Raw genomic sequence first — 27,991 nt, 5'->3', positions numbered from 1 at the left:
CTTCTTTCTCACCCCATTCCCCTCAGATTTCTATCCAACACATCTTTTGAGGGCCAGACCGGTTTAATATCCATAGACACTCACAGCCAGAATGTCATCTCAGAGGCCCATCACTACATCTGGTCCCTCCAGCTGGACCCTCTAGGCCAGCCAACCTGGACCCGACTGGGACGCTGGCGCAGGGGGAAAGTTCTGATGGACCGGCGAACTTGGCCAAGCCATCAGGGATTTGGGGCCGGAGGAGACTGGCGCCGATCGGCACGGCTGCACATGCGGGTCGTGACGCTGGTGGAGAACCCGTTTGTATTTACCCGAGAGGTGGACGGGGACGGGATGTGTCCCGCGGGCCAGTTGTGCCTCGACCCGCTCACCAATGAATCTTCGCTTTTGAAAGGATTTTTCCAGAACCTTGCGGGCCGTAACGGGTCTGTTTCCACGGACCTGAAGAAGTGTTGTTACGGTTACTGCATAGATCTGCTGGAGAAGCTGGCAGAGGACATGGGCTTCACTTTCGACCTCTATATTGTAGGCGACGGGAAGTATGGGGGGTTCAAGAATGGTCGCTGGACCGGATTGGTGGGGGATCTGCTCAGTGGCGCAGCCCACCTGGCAGTGACATCTTTTAGCATTAATTCGGCCAGAAGTCAAGTCATTGACTTCACCTCGCCCTTCTTCTCCACCAGCCTGGGAATTCTGGTGAGTAGTGCTCTCTCTCTTTTCTTGACTCATCTTTTTCTCCTCATTTCATACAGAATTTTTCTCTTTTTTCCTTTGCACTTTTTTACTTATCTCACTTCTTTGGCCCATGCTTCTCCGCTCTCTGTCAATGACCTTACCTCAACCCTCTCCGCTTGGTATGCTGGTGGTCAGTATCAATATAGCAGAGTTTTATTACTGCCAGCCCTAGGTTATTGGATTGTAATGCACTTCCCCGTATAGGGCTGGGCTCGAGAGGGTGCAGCTTAGTGTGGTGACCCCATTACTACAATTACTATACCTAGTCTCATGCTGACAGAAAGATGCCACTACAGTGAGATGTTTTGATTTTTTTTTACAGCAGATGTCTCTTCTACTATCAATATTTAACAGTTTATCAGACAGCACCTTTACAAATAGACATCCAGTTAATGGCAGGCCTCTGAATTTGTAGCTTTCCTGTGTGAACTGTATTTAGTATTTATTTGTAGCAAAAAGTGACGAGAGGGGATTGCGACTTTCTTTTTTGTCATGTCCCCTCCAAATTTGTTCCTTCCCATTTCATCATGCTACTGTGGATCTTTGTAGGACCTGTTTCAGTTCCTAGCTCAAATTGTTGAGACAAGCCTGTGTTTAACCATTTAATTTCTGATGAGCAATTAACCGAACATGTTAACCCGACAGATATTCCGTTTCCAGTCTTACTTAATCCTCATGAACAACACATTTTCACTCCTGATTATTCAAATACTCACGCTTGGTCCATGGCCCTAAGCTTCAAACTATGATGCTCTTGGTAGCCCTCTCTCGTCAGTTCTGTCACTAGAGTTAAACCACAGACAGCGTATCGGTTTCCACTCATTACACACATAGTGTCTTTTCAAAGTAAAAAGTCGTCTTCATCACAGGAAGTTAGGTTTAGGGAACAAAACCACTTACTTAGGTTTGGGAAAAGCGTGGTTGACGTTAACTTGACTGAACGACTGACAATGACTATTGAATGACTAACAACTCATGTAACTAATGAGTGACAAACCAGTCACGTGACTAGCAACTCGCGTGACTAACGACTCACATAATTAACTACTTAAGTGAAAGAATGTTAAAGTTTACTTTTAGTTTTGCACAGGACACAGCTGTCTCCTTGACGAAAGTCCTTTGTTTGTTTGAACTATCCACCTCCCCTCCTAACCTGTATGGTCTATCTCGCTCTTTATACTGGGTCAGTTGCTCTGAGCGTCTAATAATGACACGGGTGCGATTAAATTGGAGTTAGTTGAGAGCTTGGTGTGTCGGTATCAGACACCGAGGAGAACTGACTAAGCGTCGATATTTGCCGAGTTGCGAGTGAGACCCGGTTGTCATGTCATATCAGAAAAAGGTGACACTATGCAAGTTTACTTGAAGATTGTTAAAAAAAGACATCAATATCTAACACTAATGTCTTACTTTTATAGTATAATTTAGGTGTAGGTATTCTAATCTTGTGTACCCCCTTGCCCAGGTTCGTTCTCGCGACACAGCTGCACCCATCGGTGCCTTCATGTGGCCTCTCCACTGGTCCATGTGGCTCGGCATCTTTGTCTCCCTCCACGTCACCGCTGTCTTCCTCACCCTGTACGAGTGGACCAGCCCGTTTGGTATGACGCCCCGTGGACGCAACCGCGACCGGGTGTTCTCCTTCTCCTCAGCGCTCAACGTGTGCTACGCCATTCTCTTCGGGAGAACGGTGGCCATCAAGCCGCCGAAGTGCTGGACGGGCCGCCTGCTGATGAACCTCTGGGCCATCTTCTGTCTGTTCTGTCTGTCCACCTACACTGCTAATCTAGCTGCCGTCATGGTCGGGGAGAAGACCTACGAACAACTGTCAGGGATACATGACCCAAAGGTCGGAAATGTGCTGCACTGCAAATAACTGCAGATTCATAAATCCAAGTTTACAGACTCGGGGAATGTAGTTTCAGGCTGTTGTGGACCTTCTCTTTAAAAATGTCCCCGATGTACACTTGATAATACTGCAGACTGGAGTAGTAGGTAGCAACTTCTTGTGAAGAGTGCAGTCTTTAAACTTTAAGTCAGCAAATAGATTATTTAATTAAACCACTTTGTTAGAGCAATCAGCATATGGTAATTGATGTTTTGGCCAATGCACCAAATCTCTGAATAACAAGAGTGAATCAGAAAAGAAACAAATCACCAGTTTAACAAGCTCTCCTTCTGCTAATGAGAATAAAAAAAATGCCAACTGAAGAAAAGAGAAGCAGCAGACTAAAGTGAAAAATATCAATATTATTCAAAATGAATGCTTTGTGAAGACATTCTAAGGGTAAGATCTGGGTTTATTGTATCTTTCTTGCAGTTACACCATCCCTCTCAGGGGTTCCGATTTGCCACAGTGAGAGAAAGCAGCGCAGAGGACTACCTCAAGAAGAGTTTCCCTGAGATGCACGAGTACATGAGGCGATACAACGTCCCGGCAACCCCAGATGGCATACATCAGCTCAAGTAAGACAATGCCATGAGTCCGGCACAGTCCACATACGCATGTCGTGCAGACACACACACACACTCTGCATTCATGGCATAGTCGTCACTGTCACCATGTCCTCTGGTATTCAGTAACTATATAACCAGTTATATCTTGCTGTCATCATTCCTTGGAAATCAACTTACACACATGTGGGAAAAAAAACAACTTCTTTGAAAATAAGGAAAAGGAATGGGAGTTGCGTGTCTTAAGAAAGTCAAAATTTGAAGAGAGAAAAAGCCCTCCTGTTGGCATTCAGATCTCACCCTCCTCCTTACCCTGCCATTGCTGTCATCATAAGCTGCTTCGACATTCAACTGGCATCCCCGTGGAGCAAAGCAGAATATAGTGAGAAGAGGCAGCTGAATACTAGGCCCAGGCTGTGCAGGACACAATTTCAATGGATGAAACAAGACTTTTCCTTTTTTTTTCCTTACTGAGCTTGTAAAATGCTGATTAGAGGGTTCAAGGGAAAATGTCATCTTTAGAAAATTATGACTGGAGAACAAGACAGCAAACGAGTGTGCCGCAATGTAACTTTGAATACCCTGAGCTTAGGGTTCACTTCTGAATCCACCAGGCATTAGTTAGCATTGATATAATCATATAGTATGCCATGTCACGTCATAGTGCAATGCAACTTCTGTATACTGCATTGACAGACCGAGCCCCATGAGGAGATTAAAGTCAACATTCATGAATTGGTCAAAACTGGATGTTAATATTATTATATTAGTGTCTCCGTCCTTTCATTGCCATTTTCCAAGCCATCCACCAGATGCCCTTGGACTTGCCCTCCCTCCTTTCCTCATCACCTGTCCCGCCCATCGACACACCTGTTCCCACTCTCCCTCATCAGCCCTGCAGTTAGCTTCCCATCCTACTCTCCCACCTGTTTCCACTTTCCCTCATCACTTCCCTCACCCCTGTGACAAGTAGACACAACAATCCACACACCCTGATGACTAAAACAACATTGCTTGGGGGAAATGTAGTGAACTTTAGAGGTCTATTTGCAGTTATCTCTTCCCTGCACACTGTGCACCAATGGTCTTTCAGCTTGATGAACATGTCTGACAACTGAAATTGAAACAAGCAACAACTGCAGCCCGTCTGCTACATAATTAGAGCATTCTGAGAAAGCGCACTTACTGGAGCATTATCAGCCCCAGACAACTGCCTTGTGCTATTTTGTCTTACGATGTGATGTGAAAGCTGTTGCCTGATCTACCTCAGAGATCCAAAATGAATGGAACTGCTGTGCCGCACATCATTTTGTGTTAAGTGAAGCCACACCGCAGAAATGTGCCCTGTCACAAGTGCAGGTTTCTACCATCCACATGCAAATACATACTCCTCAAGCGTTACTGCAGGACGATGATCCAGGGAGTCATCATGTTTTAATCACACTGGCTAGGTAATTGCTGGATGTCTAGGTTGTGCTCTAATCATAAAATACACATCATGCAGTACTATGGTTGAAATACAAAGGACATAAGCTGCAACCTGATTCCACCTGTAATAATGAGCAGCTAGCTTGTGGGTAGAAGATAGTTGAGGATTTCAAACACTGTCCCGGATAACAAGCGTAAAACAAAAAGAATATCTAGAAAAAAAAGGCTTTGCAGCATTTGGATCCCAGTAGGCTGTACCTGTCAGCAAAGAATTGATTCGTAAAAGCCTTGTCTTTGCGAATGAATATCTCAACTGTGTATAAGAGACTTGGAGCGAGGAATCTGAGTAAATTGGCGGACAGGCAGTTATTTTACTGGAATAGGGCCCGTAAGAGGGTTGAAAAACCACTGGCAAAAGGTTGAGGGAATTTGTTCAATCATTGACATCCCATGTTCAGTGATTGTGTTACTCTGCCCTCTGAAAGGCTCTATAAAATCTCTTTTTTTGTGTTTTATTCTTTTCACCTATTTTTCATTGGGCACAAAAAAAACATCCCCACTTGTGTCTCTATTTATTCAACTTAACACTGTTAAAATAAGTGAAACAGACACTCATGCTGTGAGGTCACAGGTGTGACATGAGGACAAAAACAGAGAAAATGAGTCTCAAGAGTATCAGAGCCGGAGTGAGATGACAAAGGTTCATTTAAGTTTGCGGCTCAGGAGGTTTTTAAAAGGTTAATTTTCCAGAGGGTTGCTTTAAAATGTCAATCCCAGAAGATGTAAGATCTGTTTTAGCGCTATGGTTACATCTGTCACCACAATTCATTTCTGACTGACTACGGATCAGTCCAAGTGCATCTATCTGTTTGTCTGTCCGGCGATCCGTCAAAAACATTTCAAATGCCACTGATCAGATCGTCAAAAAACTTAAGGGCAAAATTCAGGTCAACACTCTTATCTTTTGTTGAATGACTGAGTGCTTGCTAGTGTGCAACGAAATGTTTAATTGGCACAACATGTTGCGACTGATGAATGCTGAATAGTTGAATTGGGTAACAATTTGAAGTAATAGATAGAACCATGAAACTTCCCCAGTTGATTACTGACATTAAGGCAAATATTCGTTGTATTGCGAGTTTTCTGAAATGGTATGCCTAAATATGCAAATAAGGTATTAATGCCAACTTTTTGTGAATTTTGGTGAAATCTACAGACGCAAATGGACAGAATAGTAAAATAAACACATACATGTTTACTTTGGATGTTTGTTGTTGTCTGAATGAAGACATCTTTCTTTGTCGATTACATTTTTTGGGGGAAAATAGTCCAAAATCTCAAAATGGGCCAGTTCACGAAAATGTTTTGGACCTGTAGTGTCTCAGTATTAAAGCTGAGCTCTCACTATCTTAGTCAAGAACCCGTCACTGCACAAAACACACAAATAGCCTGACATATATTTGCTACATCTGCACTTGCATTGCACTTCCAATTAAGCTACTTGCTGTGTGTTTACAGGAATGACCCTCAGAGACTGGATGCATTCATCATGGACAAAGCTCTGCTGGACTACGAGGTCTCCATAGACGCAGACTGTAAAACTCTAACAGTGGGGAAACCCTTCGCTATAGAAGGTAACACATGGCTTCTCATCATAAGACAAATCACTCACTTAGTCAGGGCCAAGGCAGTTTGTTTTTGTTTTATGTATTTACAAATACTAATTACCTGTTAAAAATGTAGTCTGTAACTTAATCCAAGGAACACAATATTAAAGTAAAGTAACTTGATTGCTTACATTTTCACTAACTTTAGAGGCTATTGTGACGTGAAGTGTGCCCATATGTGTGGTAGGTTAGGCCTATTATTCCTAATTTTAATTTTCAAATTGAAAAACGTAAACTCCCCATTTTTACTGTCTTTAATTGAACGATGTCTTTGTTTCTGTAACTGAAACGGAAAACTGTCTTTTCTTCTCGTATCCTAATTACGTAACGTCGTCCCATGTAGTATGTTACTCTCCGAGCCTGTAATACACAAAACAGCACTTTATGAATATGTGGCGCTTTCCCATCTTTTTGATAATGGTAAATGGTAAATGGTAGAGATTGATAAAGAAGATTTTCAGATTAAATTGGTAATTTGTCATTACTGGAAAACAGTTGCCTGATTAAGTCATCAGTATCCACAGATCTGTTTTGGTTTTTGTTTGTCACTACATTTTAAGAGGTTGTCCTGAATGACAGCAGACAAACTGCCCATGAGCATTTTATTCAACAGAATTCAACAATATCAATCACTCAACCTTTGCACAGCAGTTAATCATCTTGCTTTCAACAGCTTAGATCCTCTACTGTCTGCTTTTAATCTCTGGTCCACTTAGCAAGCTCCTTCCTCTCACTGTGAAGATGTTCCCATGGTGCTTGCTTCCATTACAGGCCACCATAGTCCCAGATTCCAGTGTTGTTGTTAATTACTTAATGCACCCTTAAGCCTCCAGGATACGATACAAATCAATCAGTGTACTTCCTACCAAGGCGAGGTACTTCTGTAATTGGCTGCTGCTGTATTTGTCACACTTTCCTGGCAAGCTGAGGAATTCAGAGATTTACTCACAACGTTAAGTACCTGCTTTGTTTTAGAGTGATGATGGTGCTTTCTGATAAGCGCTGGTTAAAAAAAAAAAAAAAAAAAAAAAAGATGCCAAGACTCTTCTGCTCAGTTGTTATTTTTCTTACTCTGTGAAAGAATATCTTAGTGCATGGAGTTGAAGCTCAAATAATTTTGCTGCTGCGAAAGAGGAATAATTGTATCGTGTGTGTGTGTGTGTGTGTGTGTCCATTGGCAGGCTATGGCATTGGCCTCCCTCAGGACTCTCCACTCACCTCCAACATCTCAGAGCTTGTCAGTCAGTACAAGTCGGATGGCTTCATGGACATGCTCCATGACAAATGGTACAAGGTTGTGCCCTGCGGGAAGCGCAGCTTTGCTGTGACTCAGGTAGGAACAGAACCGCCTTTTGTACACAACAGCAGCAAATGTATTGTTTTTGTATGGTGACATTTAAGTACATGTTGAATGTTTGCCGTAATGTATCTTTCTATCTCCGCACGTGGATATTGTCGGGTGTTTCGGTTGGTATAATGGCTTTAACTTTCTGCTAATTATAACAAAGACCAAAAAAAACTAAAGCTGCACTAGTCAATATTCTTATGTGAACATTCAATCGAATGACTATTTTTAATGGGAAAACATATTTTGTTGTGGATTACGTAAGGCCAGCTCTTGGGAAACTGTTTGCTTACGTGTTTGCCACAAAAACTTTATCAGGAGATAACACATCACTTTTGTGTTTTCAGCTTGTACCGCTGCCCCAAGAGTAACACAATAATGTAACTATTTACACTCTGTAGAGAAGGGACCTATTTTCTTTATCATGAAACATAAAATAAAAGAAACTCTCTCTTTATCTCTCTGGTTAGTCAGAATTCATTCAATTGATCACAATTTATTTCCACAATTTATTTGTATAGAAGTAGCTTTCTTGTCACTTTTTTCTACCCTTACCCAGAACTTTTCTCTTGATTTCATGATTTTCCTGGCTGTCAGAATACTTTCCTTGCACTGCCTGTACAACCTCCATGTACAGTAATGGCTCCTTACTAATTCAGAGCCCGGCCCCCTGACCCGCATCTGCTAACTGAGCTATGCCCCCATAACTCATCTGCCCCCATCTTCCTCTTGTGTTTCATTTATTTTTACTTGCATGCAAAGGCATAAAACGCCCTTTATGAAGTCTGATAAAGCAGCACTTGGGGTGTGGCATTTGGTAATGCGACAGCATTACCAAAACACACCAAATACATCATTGTAAATGCCCATCTTCTGAGTCTCATATGAGTAGTAGAAGCAGCACACTGCAGTGCAACAGATTCAGTGTCTCTGAAGTGAAACATTTCCTACTGCGTAACAGCTAGACGTGTTACAGATGCTATCTGCAACTGCAGACATTTAAATTGCTCCGGGTACATCTCATTTTGCAGCATCATGCCTCCACCTGCCTACGCCGACAGCAGAGAAAGCTGCTTGACCAGTATTTCTGCACACCTTCTGGTTCTCATATTATAGATACTGCTGTTAAATAAGTTACGTAGAATATGTATAATTACATTAAAGTTACAGTGTGCTGTCAAAATGAACACTGGACAACATCAGAGGGAAATTCATGTGATATACACAATATGAATTATTGACAAGGCTGGCACAGTTTAGTCCTGCTCAGCATTTATTTTCTTTTTTTCAATCTATTATTCCGATGAATGGCTACTACACCACAAGCAGCAAGCCTGGGATTCTGAAGAGATGAAACATCTGATGGATTGGCTTTAGCAAAGGCAGCCAAACTCTCTGGCATCCGTCCAGCTCCCTGTCACCCCAAAGAATTTGATCCCATTTGAAGTAATAAAATCAATACCAATAAATGACATAATATTTGACATATAACATTAAGACGGCCAAACTTAACATTACCTGGAAATAAATTGTGATCAAAAGGGAGGAAGATTGTGAGCATTATGTGTTTTATTGAAGCTTTTCATTGATTTTTTTTTGCAGCAAATTTATGCAACTGACCCATGCAATTTATAAGTGGAGTTGGGAATTATAATAAAAATAATTGTTCTATATGGTTGCGTAGAGTGAAAAGAGACAGGAAGTGTGTTTGCGGCCAAAACTTGGAAGAATGTGCTTAAATGTGCTGAATGTGCTTAAATGTGCTGATCCAAGGAAGCCCATAACTGTGAGGAATGTTGGAGCGGGTTGATGAACAATAACTTACAGTGCTTTTTACACACTGGAGCTAAGTATTAGATTAATCTCGTTTATCCTCAGTAAGCTTGTCTTGCTGTCTTTTCTCCTAAGTTGGAGATGTCTTCTCCAGCACTAAGATGTGACACTGACTACTGTCTGCACTGCCTGACTTCCCAGGAATCATTAGCTTCCACTCCCAATTGACAATACAGCCAGCTCGCCAATTCACAATGTTGCAATGACGAATTTAATCCATCATACATATTATTTTTTCTCTTACCGCCGTGACTTTATAATGCAATCATTGCAGCCGCTGCTGCATCACAAGCTGCTCCATACTCAGCAGTAAAAAGATTCACCGGACAACGTGTTGCAGTTACACGCACTTAATTAAGAAAAGTGTGATATCCCAATAGGAGATGCCACACTTGCAGATTCAGGATGCATTTCTGAGAGGCTTCTCTATAGTGACGCGTTCAGAATAGAATGAGTGCCAATTAAGATGATGGTGGGGGGGGGGGGTACGTGTGATATCCCAGCATATCTAAAGCAGGATTTCAGAAAAATCAGGACAAATCTATCAGTGATTGGGGAGGTATTATCTTATTCCAGATGTCCATTTTTCTTAAAAGGGCAAAGCTGAATTCAGTTCACGGCATTGCAATTTTCACTTTAGTGACTTTGAAATGCTGTTGCTTGTTCAGTTATCACTTTTTCCACTACCTCATGGAGTTGTTTACTTCTGATAGGATGGAAAACAGAGTTGAAAGCAAACCTGAGCAATATTCTCCTCTCACTCATTTTTTGGGGAGAAAACGTTGCAGTGATTGCAATGTTTTAAAGTCAAGTTATGGGAAAAAAAATAACATGATGCATTACATCTGGCAATGCAGTGTTTTGTCTATGCAAGCTGTTTTTATTAAATTTGAAAATAATGTGAGCCAATGACTCCTGGGAGGTCGGCCAAACGTGCTGTAATAGAGACGGTATAGGATAGATATACTTCTGACTGTGGTGAATACGTCAACAGGTTCACACATTTCATGTGAAATAACGGCAAAGAAAATTTAAATTACACTAATGCTATCATTAAAGTGTTAGCTGGAGAAATACTTGTGTGTACACAAACCAGAAGCTAGTGCCACGTTGCTCACACATAGACATGCAGTTTTAGTCATTTTCTCAATACATTTTCTTGTACAAACAAAAATACAAACAGAAAACACAGAAAACAAGTAAAAAGGTGGTAGCTGGCAAATAGCAACATAACATTAGAAAAATATAAAAATGATGTTCACTTAATGACAATTACAAGTCAGCGTCATTACCATGGTGAATCCATTTTTATTTTAGGTTTCTACTTGAACATGTTTACATCCTTTAATGTTTCAAAATTACATAAATTTTCTCACACTGTCTGAATATACCTGCATTCACCCTCTGTCTGAAACACTCCATAAATGTTTAAAGCTAAATTCGATATCCAAAGCATGAAACAACTATTTGCTTTGTACACAGTGGACTAATGTCTACCTGAGCAAAGAAAGAAGTCACGCTCCCTCTTGTAATCCGAACATCTCTTTGCCTTGTTGACATAGCCAGGCCGGCCGCATGTGCTTCGGGCACATGTTCGTTCATGTGAGCGTGTCACTGGCTAGTTCACGGTCACCGCTCTGCACTACGCTCATAATGTAATAATGCTGATAATCGCTGCAGAAACGTAGCGCCCACCCTCCGCTAGCCCCTCGTCTAAACACTGTTAGCTCTGTCAACACTTTTGCCATTGTTTGCACTGTTAGCGCTGTCAGCACCGTTAGTTGTGAGCCGCTGGCTCGCCGTCGCCATGTTGAGAGCCATGGAGAGCCATTGAGAGCCAATCGAAAAGCTCCCAATCCTGTATCTTGTACCTTTAAGTTCTGTTGTTATCTGGTTGTTTTACCATCAAAGGCACAACCCGAGGGACTTTGTATAATTGTACTTCCTGGACCGAATTTTTCAGACAACCACTACTCCATCAGAAGTAATAGCTTTGCATCCCTGATCTCTTTCTCTCTGAGTCTCCTTCTACCTTCTTTCCACTCGTCCACTTTCTTCCCGCTGCCCAGCTCTCTCGCTCACTAACCCTGTGTCTCTCCAGACGCTGCAGATGGGCATAAAGCATTTCTCCGGCCTGTTTGTGATGCTCTGTGTGGGTGTGGCCTTATCCCTCCTGACCACAGTAGCGGAACTCATCGTGTACAAGCTGGTGATCCCGAGGGTCAAGGAGCCACGCTTCAAATACTGGCTGCACACAAGTCAGGTACTGACCTCACACACAGATACACACATGTACAACACAGCGAAGCAACCTTTCGATCATGAGCTGGAAAGGAACCACATTACAATCACCAGAAGAAGAATTATTCTGATTATTTAAGTGAGTGAGTGAATAGCCATAACAGAATGTAAAAAATGTGTTTCTTGTGCTTCTTTTACTAGCAAAGTGTGCTTACTAGTCGGTTCATATGTATTTGGAGGTGATATATTGTCTTCTTATTTTTCTCGCACACATAAAAAACACACAAAGCATTTTATGTTCCCAATAAACAACAGAATCATCGCAGAGAAACAGGTGAAATTCCAGTAAGTGAGTAAGTATGTGACAGCTAATGTGTTGCTTGTTTTCCAGAGATTACACCGGGCCCTCAACTCAGTCTTCACTGATGACAAACTGCCGACGGTTACCAAGCCTGAGAAGAGGTACTGTCCCCATCATTGAAGGCTGGGCTCAATACAACTTCAGTTCAATCGAATGAATCCGTCACTGAAATATATTGTAAATGATAATGATTTTTATTTAGCGGGGAAAACCCATTACCAAGCGATTGAACTGAATATGAACTGAGCCCAGTTGTGTTGTAATTATTTATGACCCATTCAGTACATTTTGTTTTGACTGAGGATGCAAAGACACATCAGAAACAGGTTGAGTGAGGCGAGCGGGTCATCCGTCAATCACAAGGTTTGATCCTTTCGCCTTCTGTCTGCATGTCAATAAAAACAGGTGCATTTTTCCTCCTTATAGAGTGGTCTCAAACCACTGCACCCTCTACAAAATATACCAAATGCAATGTATCCCCCCCCCACTTACATAACATACATTACAGGCACACAAACAAAGAAAGGTGTCATTCTGGATTCCGGGCTGTCACTAAAATATATCACATATAGTAGCCCACATGTTGTAACCTTTTTAAGCACAAAGCCAATTTTTCAAACTTCAGCAGCCCATTGGCCAAATAATGAGGCTGAGAATAATTGACATCAATTAACACCCGAGTGGCAGTTTTAATGACCCATTTTTAATCAGAAACCAAATGAATGGTTCGTCTGTTGGAAGCTAATTATCAGAAAGCGAAATTGAGGAAATAAGCTCATGCTGATGTCACAGAGTATTGTTTGGCTCAGTGGGTGAGAGAGGGAGATTCAGCACATCGTGAAAGCTTCTTTTTGGTCAGTTTCAATGTCTTTTCAAATGTTGTATTGTTGCAATTTGGGTGTGATGTGGGTTTATTTGACTGATCTGGACAGCCATTTCGGCACCACTGCAGTGCGTGTGTCATAGTCCCTTTTTATTCACATTTGCTCACATTGCCATGTCACTTGGGAGCTTACTTAAGGCAAGCAAAGTGAGAAAGGTATAACTATTTTCTGTGCCTCTGAGGGGGGATCAAAAACGACCCTCAAGCTTTTGCTGAGCAAAATAGTTCCATTTCATCTTTCTCTGTCTGATTCTGCCGTACTCTACTTCACACCTATCCCTACTTAGCAGCACGCACCGACGGCACACTCAGGTGGAGCACTCGAAGTGGGGATTAAATACACACAATAATTATGGAGCCAAGGCCATGTGAGGGATGCCTGTGGTAATGAGGATAGATTACCTGCTGCATAATCAGCCTCATTCAATCAAGTTATTCTGCAGCGCGCCTGCACGCTGTCTAAAAGTCCGAAATTATTACCCTCATTTTGTCAGTGTCCTGCAGAAACATGGTGTGTCAGAAATGTCTGTTTTGCAAGCACTATACAGATGATTTTCCCATTCAAGTTGTATGAGATTATGTGCCGTAAATGGCTGCAGCTGTGGGTCGGTTACATTAAAATATACGTGCTGCATATACACCTGTTTCATCAGCATAATAGGAAGGAGGCATTGTGTGACCGAATGGAGCATATGGGTGAAAATGAAATTGGCTTTTAAAACGACTACTTGGGATGGAATCGTAACGTATTTCATTTCTGCGCTAACAAGGATGTAGAAAAGCCCAAAGGCGTCAGAGAAGTGTCTGTGAGCATGAGGAGGGGTGTTTCGAAACACTCTCCGATGTCCAATTAAGATCTTGTGATTTAGTATCAAACGCGGTGTAAAGGTCATGTAGCTCTATGGAAAAGATCTGTAACCGACACTAATACAAGATCATTTGTCACTTCTAAGTTCAGTTACAATTCAGCTGCTATACTCTTTTTGATAGAGAAGTTACGTGGGATAGGACCATTGCTTCCACTGCTTACAGGTATGTAAACGTACTATCTAAGTTAGCATTGCTTACATTCAAGTTTAGTAAACATTTTCAGGCCACCAGAGCAACTTTGCAGTGCCGATAATAATTGGGCAAGAATTGGGCTTCTTCGTATCAGTCTTGCTGTGTAATGCTTCTATAGCACACCATCACCCCAATTTGAAAAAATTTGCAATCTCAACATATAAGAGCTACCGTCTACCGCAAGAAGACCAAATTCAGCATTAACGTTTTTTACCCTCCACAAGGGTGGGGAAGCTGTACAGACCTGCTGGTGGGGAATTCAATATATTTTGCTCAAGGACACTTCAGCACGGCGCATGTCTTTCTGGTGCACCTGTGTCCTGCTCGTTGAAGGACAGCCTCCCCCCCGTTCACTGTGCTACAAGCTGACAGGTATCTGTACTGACAGATGTTCTGGGAAATACCGATCAGTGGTGAAATATTGCGTTCTAATTCCACAGCGTAAAGAACTGCTGCAGGGAAACACGCGAGCTGTCCTCTTCATAAGCTGCACTGGTTGACAGGAGACAGAAAAGTATCTGGAAGTTGTTAGCCTAGGATTCTGTATCTGGCACGCGTGTCTAACAACTCTGGGTCTGAACAGTAGGTTGCCAGGACATTCGTAAAAACCACTGCTCAAGGAGAAAATCAAAAAGTAAAAGGAAATACTGGACACATTTTAATGAGTAGGAGCGACCAGATATCTCTTGAAATTATTTGGAGGAATCTGAGAACTTTAAATAGTGTGGAGGAGGAGGGACGTGGCCTCTCTGAAGAAAAGGAGCAGGAGTAACCTCAGCCCCAGCAGTTGAGAAAACTGAAGGGTCTCTCTGTAAATGATGAAGAACAATTGTCTGACTTTCAGTTGTGTGTACATGCTCCTGGCCTCCTCGTTGTTTCTACAGCATGTCAAACAAAGAGCTCCATTTGCTATAGTTAGAAATAAAGACACCCTCTGATGCCGCAGTGAGGAATTTATACTTCGTATGTGTATTTCTTCTTTAATTAACCACCTAAGAAAATAATGATGATGTGAAGGACATCCTAATGTTGCAGAATGAAATAATAATTTGTATTTTAGCCTCCTTTTCATCTGCTAAACACACGTTGCCAGCACTGTGTGGTGCGCAGTTCCCTTTAGGACCTTGAGATCATCATTTCTTGTTGGAGTCTCTAACCTCTTTCTTTTGAATATTTTCTGATGAAACGATGTGGGCTCAGTCTCACGGTATTTATTCATATCATGGAAGTTAAAAGATCTCCTCTTTCATATAGAAGTGACACATGGACATCGACATGTTAAGCAAATCAAGTAAAAGGCTGGATGGAAGATAAACAATCAGGAATAGGGCTTTTTGGTTACGACAAGAGGTTCTACTAATAATAAGAATCCTCTTTATTTGTGTTGCACTTTTCAGAGTATAGCCACAAAGTGCTTTCAAAATGAATGAATAAAAAGGAACACGACAAAAACAATGAATGCAAAGCAAAATAAACAAGTAAAAAGGTCAAGATTTATTAAAGAAGCATAACCAGGGACATGTCTGAGGTCTTCAGGCGGCTGTGATTGTCTTAAGACTTACGGCTAAATAGACCTGATAATGTTAACCACATTGCTACATATTATCTCTCCTATTGCAGCCATGATGTAAGCACATGGTGCCTTCTTGTCAAAAGGTGCACACATCACTTTGAGATAAGATTCTTTCTTATATTCTTATATTCTCATCCTTCAGCTTAAGTCTGGAGTATCTCATTATATTCTTCTTGTCACTTCTTTTTTACTACCCATGAAAACACCTTTGATTCAGGGAGTTCTTCAGTTAGGCTTCAATTCATATGAGGTGAATCTCTCTTCTCTGCTCCTTAAATTAAATCATGGTTTCTTCTCTGCTTGCAGATCTGGTCCAAAAGATGTGAAGAGTTTCTTTTTGACAGGGAGTACAGTATATATTACACTGAATTAGTATTTTACATTTACTGACGTGTGTTCTCATTTTCAGTGATAGAAAGCAAAGAGTGATGCTTACATTTTATCTTCATAAAAAGTTTCTTTATATTGTGGATTAAATCTACCATAAGAATACTGCTAGAATTACTACTTTACCATTTGTATGATTACAATTTTGTCTTAAAATGCAACTTTTCTTGTTTTATTTGTTTGAATAAGAAGTCACGATGTGACTTATGACATCTAATGTATAGCAATTAACTCACCACTGACTCACCACAAAATCGTGTAATATTATTTTAATAAAAAATAAATACCGGAAAGAGGATCATGCGTTAACCAAAACATACATATTGCCATAATAACTACAAATTTGGAATCAATAATCTGGACAGAAGTTTGGTTTTCCTACAAAACATTTTCATTTTTTGGTGAAGCAGAAAAGCAAGAACACAAACTGATATTTTCTCTGAACCCAACATGACTCCAGCCTTGTGCAATATCCAATCACATACTGCAGATGCCACTTTCTTTCTGCCTTCCTGTCAAGTCCAGACTTTATGTTGCAGGTGTTTTTCACGGCCAGTGCAATCAAAGGAATTGATATGTAACCAAGGACAACCATGGCTGGCTGTTTCTTAAGCTTGTGTAACTTTGAAGCCCCGGTGGAATAGCTTTGAGATCGAATTTTCTCTTTTCATTTTTAAGTTTAAAGGATTTGTCATTTGTGACATGTGTTGAAGCCTGAATGGAACACGACATAAGTGATGTTGCGTCAAACTGACGCCTCACGCCTCCAACCCATGATACTGGTGCTGGAGCTCATTAGCTTGAAGAGGAGGTGGGCCTGCAGGCTGTGTGGGAGAGGTTGGCCGGGTCAGTGCGGAGGAAATTAATTGGACGTGAATTTTTACCAGTGAGCCTCGACAGTCAATGTATTTATTTTTTTGTCTTGAGTACCTGAATGTTGTGGGAGGCGATTCACTGGTATTTATTATGCTTATTTGCATCACAACAACAACTGCACAATGTTTATTAGAGGTACTTTTCAAACTTAAAAATAGTAGTTTGAAGCTTAGGGCCACTGACAAAGCGTTCGTATTTGACATGTTAGGAGTGAGAACATGTTGGGGACAATCAACTGGCCCACCTGTTCAGACTACGTTAATCAGAAAGGACTAAAGCCTTGTTTACACCCACACGAGACACTGTGGCGCAGGCCAACACAGATGGCACGTGAGGTACGGGTGTGAACAAAGGCGTTAATGCTCAAGGCCTTGTTCGTTGCAGTATTTTCCGAAACACCGAGGGGTGCACAACAAAATATTCTGTAGAGAAGCTAGACGTCAACGTATGATACCGGCAAACCACCACGGACCAAACATGTAACTCCTTAATGCCGACGAGGAATTGAAATTACTGGTAACTGTAAACTCATGAAATATTCATGGTCATACTTTATCACCTTCATAATTTTGGAAGAGCAAATGTATTTTAATTTTTAAAAAAACAGTTGAATATCCTGTAAACAATTTGATACAGCTTCCAAGATATTTTCTCAAATGGAGATTTCAAAGATCTTCCGTTTGAAAGCATTTGAAAAACGATTGACAGTCCTAAAAAAAAATCCTGAGACATATAAAGTATGAGGCATAATAAAAAGGAATTCATTATTTTCCCTCTTACCGTAATGGGACATTTTGGGGGAACACTTGTACTGCGCTCTTGGCAAGCATCCACAATGGTTGTATTCCTCCAAGAATCTCGACGTGAGCCTCTTACACAATAATGTCTGGAACAGCCATACAGCAGTTTAGGGAAATCTGTCTTCCCTTTATATTCTTTATCAAGATTTGGTTCTTCCTATATTACAAATTGTCATACAACATGCATAGAATGATACTGTATTTGATGCCGCAATTAAGTGTAAGCATCATCTGCGTGTATTGGGGAGAGTGATGCAATCTGAGCCACTGGCTTTAGAATTCAGCCTGGAAAGATGTGATCAGATGATACACATTCTACCACATTTACATTCTTTGGTAAAAAAACAAACCTAATTGCCACCTGATATTTCTCAATCTATCTGTCTTATCTCCAGGTGCAATGAGGGAAACAACCAGTCAGCATCTTGGAATCCTGCAGAGTCCTCTCACTGCAACAGGCGTAGGGTCCTTCCACAAGAGATGCAGAATGACCTGGAGCACCAATCCTCCCAGGAGCTTCCTTCACCGCCATCCCCATCTTCCCTGCCTTGTCCCCACTCTCTTCCCCTATTGGAGAAACACCCGCCCATAGTGACGAACTCTAACGGTCGTTCTGACCTGTTAGGACGGGGGTTGGGCCAAGTACTGGGGCCAGGGCAGGGGGGCTTCGGGCAGGGCCTCGCGCGCTTAGGGGTGGGCGACTGCGGCCCCGGCCTGGGTGTGGGCCGGAACCCGATGGTTCAGGAGCTGTCAGAACTGGAGGGAAAAATCCTCGTAATCAAGCAGCAGTTGCAGTCAGCCATGAGGAGGAAGCGAGAGCTAGAACAGTACCAATCAGAAAACCAGCAAGCAAACCAGACTGCATCCAGTCAGCCCACTACGCACCAGTCTAACCAGTTTGTTCAGTACACCCAGTCCCACCAGCAGACTAACCAACACACAAACACGCTCCCAGAGTTCTGAAGCGTTTCTCCTTTGTTCTGCCCAGAGAACCCTGGCTATACACGGGACTTGTTTCCACAACCTCCAGTATAGGTTAAGGAAAATAATGAGTTTTGGAGTTGGAACCTTCACGGATTTCTTGGAGTTGAATCCTCCGCTATAGGCTCAGGAGTTCCCCCTGAACACTGGACTGAAACTTTCTCCAGGGATCCGATCCTGCTCTGTAACTCCAGTAGAACATTTCCTGACTTCTGGGAATGTGAGATTGCCTTCGATGAGAGGCAGTGGACAAAGGTGAACCAGGGACCCTGAACCAAATCTGTTCTCACTAGCTTGTTGCTGTCACTGAGGCGCTGTGCAAACCTTCCTCTTCTTAACCTCCCTTCCCCCATTTTCTTCACCTCATTGATCCCTTCATTTTTTTTCCCATTAACATCCATTCCTCCTCCCCTTCCTCTTGCCCCTCTCTTCCCATTCCCTCTATGCCTCGTCTCCTCAATGGTACAGATTTGCTTGCCATGATGATAAACTTGAGCATAGATATGAAGACTGGTACTGAAGATTAATGGGCGAATTCACCTGAGTCATATGTTGAGACTCATTGAGAGTATAAATGACCTGAAGTTGAACCCATCCATAAATCTTTAAGTTAAGTCATTATGGCCTTGTGCTGAAACCTTGTATCTTTGAGGGGGGAAAGAAAATAAATACACCTGCTTGTGATTGGTTGATTTTACCGCGGATGGCCTAAAGTTTCTGGCCTTTGACAATGCATTTGATGTGGCTTAGGTCATGTTTTTCTTGTGTGTCTTTTTAAGGGTTTGTGGTGCAGTTGTTAAGCGTAAAATCAGAAAAAAAAGATATAAAGCTTCAGCAAAACACCACTATGTTCTTCAAGAAATCTGGTAGGCATCTTGTGGTGGATCAAGATCTTATTTTAGGGATCACTGTATAATGTTGCCCTGCACTTCACCGATGCACTTCTAGTAGAAAGCTGCACCTACGAGTCATCGGTTAACTTGTCATAGTTTGACTTGTGGTCAAACTATGTGTTTTTCGTCTTCATAATAGATTCACAGGAAAAAAAAAAGAAACTGGATGTGAAATAATAATATGGTAATAAATCCAAGAGTCTTCAGCCTTTTCAGTCAGGGACCCACAACAGGAGCTTTATACAACAGCCTCCTGAATTCAAACCGCTCTTCTTGCAATCTCTTGACACAACAAACACAAAACTACCATTCAGTTCTTGGTACAAGGCCATGTTTGAATAGTACATGTAAACATGAATAGACCACTTGTCAAACTCTGACATCTTATTTGAATATGATGATCATTCACAACTGAACACACTGAAACAGTCCCTCTGTGACAAGACATGTTTTCTTGTATATTTTCTTTGCGTTTGGATGTGTTCTGTTATTAAAAACGTACCTCTCCTCTTTGCACTTAATCTAATTGAAACATTTTTGTCTAACTACCTTACACATCATTATGTAATTTCCAATACATATTAGAAAGCAGAACGTATGTTAGGAAGTCTTTCAGCCTTGTGCATATTTACATTTAAGTTGACTTCTTAATAGATACGCCTCCATAACCTAGAAACTGTTTCAATGCACTATTAAACTCAAGAACTTAAGGGTTGTGCTTTCACATATAAGTAAATAGTGTACAGAACAATGGCTGCCATCCAGGGCAAATCAATCCATCCGTTTATTGAGGATTTATTTGCATAAATATTTATGTATATTCCTGTTTCCAAGTTGGCCATTGAGATTCACCTGCAGTTGCTCATTTCCTCCCATCTAAATTGTTTCCATTATGGTTTAAAAAACACCCTGCAGTTATAAACATAACCCACCCACTGGGAGCTTTGCTTCCCGCCTCGAAACGATATTTGGTTGTTGCACTATTCTCCACTCATATTGCTAGGGGACAGCAATTTGGGCAGGAAGGCATACTCAGAATAGCCAAGGATGACATTTTAAAAACACACGGCATGGTCAAATACTGCCACACACACACACACACACACAAACACACACACACAGCTGCTATCTATTTAGCCAGTGTGTCTGCAGGGTAAGCGCAGGCTGTCACAGCTGAAATGAATACCTGACAGAGCAAAAGAGCAAGTGCAGTGGCTGAGCCGTCAGCTTCCTTTGTGTCTCTCTGTGTGTATGCCTTGCTTAGCGGTGACATAAACATCACGGACGTCACTGCAGTCGTAACAGGATGAATCAACAGAAAACCTAAATAAGATTCTGGTTTTAGCATATCTAAGCTCACTCCAATACATGTCTGGGTAGCATGTGTGCTTGGACAGGTGTGTGGTGCGGTGTGAAGAGGGAAATATATTGACTTTTTGGGGGCCTGTCTTCACCTGAAACTTAATCCCACAATTTTCCTTACTTGTTCTCAGAGGCAATAATATGAGGCAGCCAGCTTTGCCTTTGAAATCGCACACACTAGTTCCCAAAATAAATGTCAGCTGTGTTTTTTGTTGATGAACAACCCTGAAGGTGCTCTAGTCCTACCAGAAAGTTTCCATTTTATAAACTCATCACATTATGCTTGATTACATATCTGAAGAGCATTTAAAGCATAACTGCCCCCCCTGAACCGAGCCTCCTGGGAAGCATCCACCTCTCCACTGTGTACTGCCCATAGCACACTATACATGTACCCTTCAAATATTTAGAGGTAGGGTCACACACTTCCATCCTGAGAATATGCCCCGTTTCCCATTCCCTTCAACTGGAGCTCACATTTGTCCAACTTTGGCCGTGGGCATTCAGCCAACGGAAACACTGATACACAGTGTTTGTAGATGACGCTACCAGACTACAAACTTATTTTTTTGTATTGAACAAGATGTTATATGTTAATGTGGCCATACCTTTAGGCTGTAGATGAGCCTGCTTTAGGTTATAACAGGATTTGTAATCAGCAGAGGATTTACCGTAGGGCTGTCTGCGAGGCCAAAGGGAAGTATAGAAAACAAATCTCTAAATTCTCAAACACGAGGGCAGACCTGTTTTCCAGTTATTCCGGCAAGGTAACTTGGTAAGACTGATGAAGTCCTGCTCCCAGCCTCAAGAGTTTTGTATGTAACTTTGAATTTGAAATGTAGACGTTTGAAACAACGGTCTTTGGCCATCATTTGTTTATGACAAGAAGAAGACACCACTTTCATTTCAGTACTCTGACACATAGTGAAAAAGACAAGAGAACACATTGTTGCTACTGACATTTTAATTTGTGGTCGAACGAAGAAAAAATATATAGGTAGCATTTCAAATGAAACACTTTTTTTTGTTCTTAACGTAAAAAAACGTTTATAATCACAATGATAATGAGTATAATTGAAATCATGAATATCTATAAAACATCTTGACCATCTCTCTTCATGCTAGGCGTATCTTCCAATGGGAAATGGAGTCACAACATTGCATCACAATCCACTGGTGGGTCGGGGAGGGAAAGGGGTGCTTCATGGAGGAAAAGTGAAGCAGGAGTCATTAGCCTGGTTTCCAATAAAAGGGGCTAGCCGGGCCTTAAGTAAGTCACTCAGTGTCACTCCAAAGAGCATTTCTTTTTTTTTCTTTTTTTAAATGTACTTTCTAAAGATGTCTACTGCTGTGATTTCAGGTTAAACTTAATTTTACTGCCATACCAGTGAAATCGTCAGATAGATCTGGCACAGGCTAGCCCCACTGGACCTCTCTGTAGAAATAAATCCTATTAACATCACAGTGAATCAGGAAATTGGGGTGAAACACTCTCATAGTGTTCATTTTATTTCATATTCATTGTTGCACATAACATGGCACTGCAAGTGCCAAACCCCATTTTCTGACTCGGAGGATGTGACTGACTCTTCCTTATCGTTTCCTCCAAAGGGGAAAGGGTTCATTCCCCAAAACACCTAAACTGATACCAAAACATATCCAGGTTTACACAGCAGGCAAACAGGTCCAAATGGATCATAATAGTCATACAGATTGACAAAAAATCTTTACAAAATATGACCTGACACGGTCAATTAATGTACAGAGAGAGATAATAAAAACAAGGATTCTGTCTTTTTTTTCCTGTACAAATGACAAACATCACAGAACGACAACATCAATATTTTTTCCAAAGCACATTTTTCAGACTGAGGGGAATAGATGTGGTGAGCGACGTGGCAAGTCACCTGACAGGATGTGATGTAAAACAGGGTGAGTCAGCTGACAGGAAGTGCGCAGGTTTAACACCGTCAGGATAGGCTACAGCACTCGCTCATACAAAATGTACAAAACACCGTCCTCTAACTACAAACAGCGCACCGTGGAGGGAAAATAATGTCCCATGTTTCAAATGGTTCCAAATATCTGGAAAAACAATCTGTGCTTAAGTTTGCCTTGTGATTTTTTTTGTCACGGATGCAATAGGTGCGCCTTGGCAGGTTGAATTGAGCATAGCCCAACTAGATGAAAACCATTAGAAACATGTTGTAATTTGTCCCTCAGGTGAATTAAACAGATATATCAGCTATGTTTTTTGTTAAGCATTCAGAGCCACGTGGCATGCGTCCTCGTCATTGTGTCTGGAAGTGCTGTGGAGACGCAAACGTGACCCGGTGCTGCCCCCTTAGTCATGTGACCTCCGTCATCGATGCTGAGTGGTTCTGAAAATGGACGTGGTGGAAGGAGGGGAGGATGGAGATAGAGGTAGAAGAATTAACAGAGATTTAGAAAGAAAGTAGACAGGTGAGGGAAAAAGGCGTGGAAATGGAGAAGTAGAAGAAATAAGTGTCAAACAGTATCAGGGGTGCTCTGTGTGAGGTTGTGTGCGTTTGGGAAGGAGGACAGGGGTGTAGTGCAAAATGTCATGCCTGTATGTTATTTTGAACATGTGTCATTGCTTTGTGTTGAAAGAAAGAAAGACAGAAAGAGAGAGAGAAAGAAAGAACACATGGTCAACCAAATATGTGACTGACCCTTTCTCTATGCGAATTCTGGGAAATTACAACAAATTGCAGCAGGCTAAATTCTGAAGGGGAGGTTGTTGTAAGCTTACAGTCTTGAGGGAGCTCTTCCAATTAATTGGGAAGCATAATGTGCACCATAGAGATTAGGTTTTTGGGAATCCAGGTTAAGTGTTTTCAAGTACCTGTGCGCTGAGGGTCTCCAGTGGGCTCTCTACACGGGGGAAAGTCATCAGAGGCAGACCACGGTAGTCTTCAGTTTTCTGTTTAGCTGCTGCACTGTGGACGCCTTTAAAGTTGTTCACAACACATATACCCTGTAAGGTATGAGGACAGTTCAACATTAACAGCAAGGTAGGTTAATAATGACTGGCTGAGGTGGAAATGAAGTTTTAGAACGTGAAAGTTAGCTCCTGCTATGACATTCTGACATTGTGTCTGGTATTATGGCTTTTATCAAACCAGGCTGGGTTATTTGAGATAAAGTTTAATTAATCCATGACAAAATTTTCATTAGATATATTTTTTTCCTTCCCGTAATCCCCAAAAACTGTCTGAATACATATTTATTTGACAAATCATTGTGACGTCATACAACAAGACGAACAGTCTTCAGCCACGGGAGCAGTCTGTGAGAATGTACTTAGACACAGCAGTGTCTTGAGCTAACTGCCAATTCAAACATGCTAACAATGACAACGCTACTGTAGGTATGCTGCTTACCATGTTCACTGCATAGTGAAGCTGTAGCATGTTTTAGCATGCTAACATTTGCTAATAAGCAGTACAGCTGAGACTGATGGGAATGAATGACTAGGACAAATTAAAAAACAAAAAAAAAATCACCTGATGAAAAGTTAAAAGACCGCCAAACAGATCACAATTCATCCTGAGGGGAAATGAATGTGTGTACCAAATCCATCCAACAGTTGTTGACACTCGAACCCACAAAATTCAATTTGCTGGTGGCGCCAGAAGGAAAGTCAGGGGATTGGCTGGGAAGCATGAATGTCTGAACAAAAATACTTGCCAATCCATCAAATAGTTGCTGACATATTTCAGTCCATACGAATGGGGGGGACCGACAGACTGACATCGCTATCCCTAGAGCCATGCCCCTAGCGGGGCTAACGTGTATGCCTTGATGCAGACTTCTTGCACCAAATAATGTGAACAGTCGCACCGCACTGCAGGCTGTCCAAGAATGTCACCAGTCTCTTATTCAATTTTAACTTCCTATTATCAGACAAAGTAGTGTTATTAAACAACTGCCAGAAATGAGATTCACACCAATGTTGAAAGAGAATGTCACCTACGTCCATATTAAAACGACATTACTTGTACATTATATCAGACCGCCTGCCAACCCTAATGCCACTGCTATTTTAGGCCCCAATTAAAAGGACTTAACAGCACCCATGAGTTTTTTTGGAGAGATGTGACCATTTATGTTGAGCTTCGGAACAGTTATCGCTGTAATATAAAGTTTATATGGGTGTAAAAGCTCAATTAAACATGGTATGAGTCTACAAAATGCAGCCATCCTTTAATGCAGTCAAAGGAGATGCTCCTGGTGTTCATCTTTGTGGCAGGAACTGACGCCTGGTTTTATGTAAAATTCTTATAATCTACAGTCACTTGTAAATTCAGTTGTTTTTTTGTGTTTTTTGTCAGGATCTTTTAACAGTAAACCACCAAGGTTGCTTTACATCTATACTCCTCCATGGACTGGTTAATCAAAGAAGGCAGCCCGAGAGGGAATCCGCCCCAGGCCGACCATGCCCTCAGGCAGTGGCAAAGGAGAAAATGAAGCAGGGCGATTCACTGCTGGAAGATGCTCAATGTGTCCTTGTTTGTGGCAGTTCAAGGACAGTGCTGGGTGAGAATGTAAGGGCGACACTCCAGCATCATTTATGAAACCACCGTTTCATAAAAAGCATATGAATGCTTCACAAAAATGTCTGTAACAGTGAATTTAATGTTGATTAGGTTAAAGCATGGACAACTCAAAAGTACACTCCTTTGTGCTCAACTCTACACTGACACTCATTTCCTGTTGTTTTCACATGACTGTTCATGACGTCCTGCTTGTTTCAAATGCAATTCAGTATGGTTTACACTGTCTTGTTTTCTCTCAACTGAAGCGCGTCCGAGTAGATCGGAAAAGACTGCTTTCTTTCGTCTCGTCAGCCATGCTAAGACAGGCCCTGCCAAGCTGCCATCTATTCTCTCAGGTGTCTCCATCACAGCTATTCCCAATGACAGTAAATAAGGTCAGGAACATTCATTTACGCACAAATTAGCTCTTCTCCCAAGTTATAGCTAAGCCCTATTGGGACTTGGGGAGCGATGGTTTGTCATTTTTAAAACGTGGGTCCCCAAAAAAAAAATTAAAGTTTGGCAGACCTGGCACGCAGTCAGCATGTGCCTCTGCTTTGTCTTGGATCAAGTGGACACCTCCGTCTCCAACATCATCCTGGAGCTCAACGACCAAGTGCTTAACACTGATCCCTCAATCTGCTGGCTAAGGATAAATCTCTTGTAACACCAAAGGCAGCTGTTTGATGTGTCCATTCGGATCTCTTCGCAGCACTGATAGCAGGGGGGGTTGAGCTATACCTGCTGCTTTTTACTCTCCTTGTACCAATTAATTTTCCTCAAGATAGCAGTCCATTATATCGCTTCAGTTTTTTTCAGATAACAAGAACTTTATGATCTTCATTGGGACCATTAGGTCGATGTGAAGGGAGGAGGCTGCCGTTCTCAGTTTGCTGATAAGCCGGAAATGAGCCGATTCAAAACTGCTGAGGTGATGACTGATTTTCTTGTGTCCCTCTCTCCCTGGAGACCACTGACTCAATTTTTATAGATCACTCATTGAAAGCTAATATCATTTATTAAAGATTGGGTCGCTGGGGCTCATCCTCCTCATGGTCCAAGGACAAACCAAGACGAGAGCAAGGTGTGATTGCTACCGCTCACCCAGGAAACTCTGTAACCATCTATTCACACTAAAATCTACCATCATTTGAACATCTTGTGTGGCCCTATTTTGCCCCACAAATGCTCATCCTTCGAGAACCTCACAGTTTTTGAACCCCTCCTCGCCATCCTGTAGGGCCGTCTGTAAATCTTACTGCTGTCTGTTTCCTGTCTTATTTTGAAAGTGAACTTTTCTCGTGTCATGTTTGGTTTAACTTCCTGTTTTTCTGTAACTTTTCCCGCCTTTTTGATTGTCTGCCGCGACAAGATCAGTTTCACCTGCCGCGAATTAGTCACCTGTCCCTCATTAGTCTGCACTCAACACGCCTCCTACTGACCTGTTCTCACTTCCCTTGTTAGTAGGTCACTATTTATACCGCCTCAGGTCCCTTGTTGGTTCATTTTTCGTTGCTGTAATGAGTTTCTGTTTGCCTATACCCACCAGCTGCCTGTTCCTATCAGTACGCTTTTTATGCCCTTAAAATATCATCCCTGTTTTGTTCAGTGGTGCCACCATGAGGCTGACATTTGTAGTTTTGAGTGAACAGTTACCAGAACTGCCATGTAATTCATGTTCACTAATATTGGTGATGCCTTTACTTTCTCTTTATCTATCGCATCACCAGGTCAACATTCTACTTGTACAATATTTAGGTGTATGATAAAATACCTGCAAAAACAACAACATTCCCATCAGCCTCGGGACATCAGGTCTTTCACACTAATTCCAGCTGTGAGGCTAGGTGACCCAGCGGCAGTTAACATGTAATGAACACTTTTAAATTCATCTTTTTTTGATTTGTGGTGGTTTCCCTTCAACTTCCTTTCACCTCAATGGGCTGTTCCGCTTCAAACGAGGGTTTCAGCTCTAACCACAGTTCTGTATTTAAACACTTAGCTGACAAAGTAATTATAATGTTCAGTGGAAGCCAGGTTGTTTGAAAACTTGATTTAATATCAAAGACAGCGGGACAGGGGCATTCAGGTAGAAGTCTCCTCGATCACCTCTGAATTAAACACAACCACTATTTCAAACTACTGTTTCCCTCAACCTTCTTCTCACTTTCGGTCCTTGTGCCTTTCACTACCCTTCCTCCCTTTGGCTCTTTCGACTGCTGCTGTATCTCAGTAGAAATCCAGTATTCACTCTCCTTTCTCCTCTTTCCCCCAATCAACCAGTTCATCCTTCCTTGTTTCCCTCTCCAACTCACCTGCGTCTGAACCTCCTTCAAGCTCAGTATAAACCATGCTTCATCCTCTCCCTCTATCACCTCTTCACAAAGTGCTCTTTTAAGCTTCTTTTGCAAATTAGTGTTTATCAGGTCAGTGCATATGGCTGCATTGTCACACAGCTAACATTTACATATTCAATATATATATATATATATATAGATATATAGATATAGATAGATATATATAGATATATATATATATAGATATATAGATA

At 41.7% G+C, this 27,991-nt stretch overlaps 2 protein-coding genes across 2 annotated transcripts in view; one reads left to right on the top strand and one right to left on the bottom strand.

Moving 5' to 3' along the window:
• grin3a (glutamate receptor, ionotropic, N-methyl-D-aspartate 3A) overlaps positions 1–20,760 on the top strand; it is a 44,392-nt gene extending 23,632 nt beyond the window's left edge. The window contains exons 3-10 of the mRNA XM_031855394.1: positions 27–696; positions 2,201–2,584; positions 3,056–3,201; positions 6,136–6,251; positions 7,466–7,617; positions 11,564–11,725; positions 12,095–12,165; positions 18,041–20,760. Of these exons, the coding sequence (XP_031711254.1) occupies positions 27–696; positions 2,201–2,584; positions 3,056–3,201; positions 6,136–6,251; positions 7,466–7,617; positions 11,564–11,725; positions 12,095–12,165; positions 18,041–18,608 (2,269 nt within the window). The 3' untranslated portion in view covers positions 18,609–20,760. The remainder of the gene's footprint in view (positions 1–26; positions 697–2,200; positions 2,585–3,055; positions 3,202–6,135; positions 6,252–7,465; positions 7,618–11,563; positions 11,726–12,094; positions 12,166–18,040) is intronic.
• A 1,980-nt stretch (positions 20,761–22,740) lies between these two features.
• plppr1 (phospholipid phosphatase related 1) overlaps positions 22,741–27,991 on the bottom strand; it is a 51,698-nt gene continuing 46,447 nt past the window's right edge. The window contains exons 7-8 of the mRNA XM_031855396.1: positions 23,748–23,879; positions 22,741–23,262 (exon numbers count right to left, since the gene is read on the bottom strand). Of these exons, the coding sequence (XP_031711256.1) occupies positions 23,230–23,262; positions 23,748–23,879 (165 nt within the window). The 3' untranslated portion in view covers positions 22,741–23,229. The remainder of the gene's footprint in view (positions 23,263–23,747; positions 23,880–27,991) is intronic.

Source organism: Anarrhichthys ocellatus, unplaced genomic scaffold (assembly GCF_004355925.1).
Source record: "Anarrhichthys ocellatus isolate YVR2014 unplaced genomic scaffold, GSC_Weel_1.0 scaffold16, whole genome shotgun sequence".
Taxonomy (NCBI): domain Eukaryota; kingdom Metazoa; phylum Chordata; class Actinopteri; order Perciformes; family Anarhichadidae; genus Anarrhichthys; species Anarrhichthys ocellatus.
The sequence above is the reverse complement of the archived record's forward strand: the minus strand, read 5'-3'. Positions and strand labels throughout refer to the sequence as shown.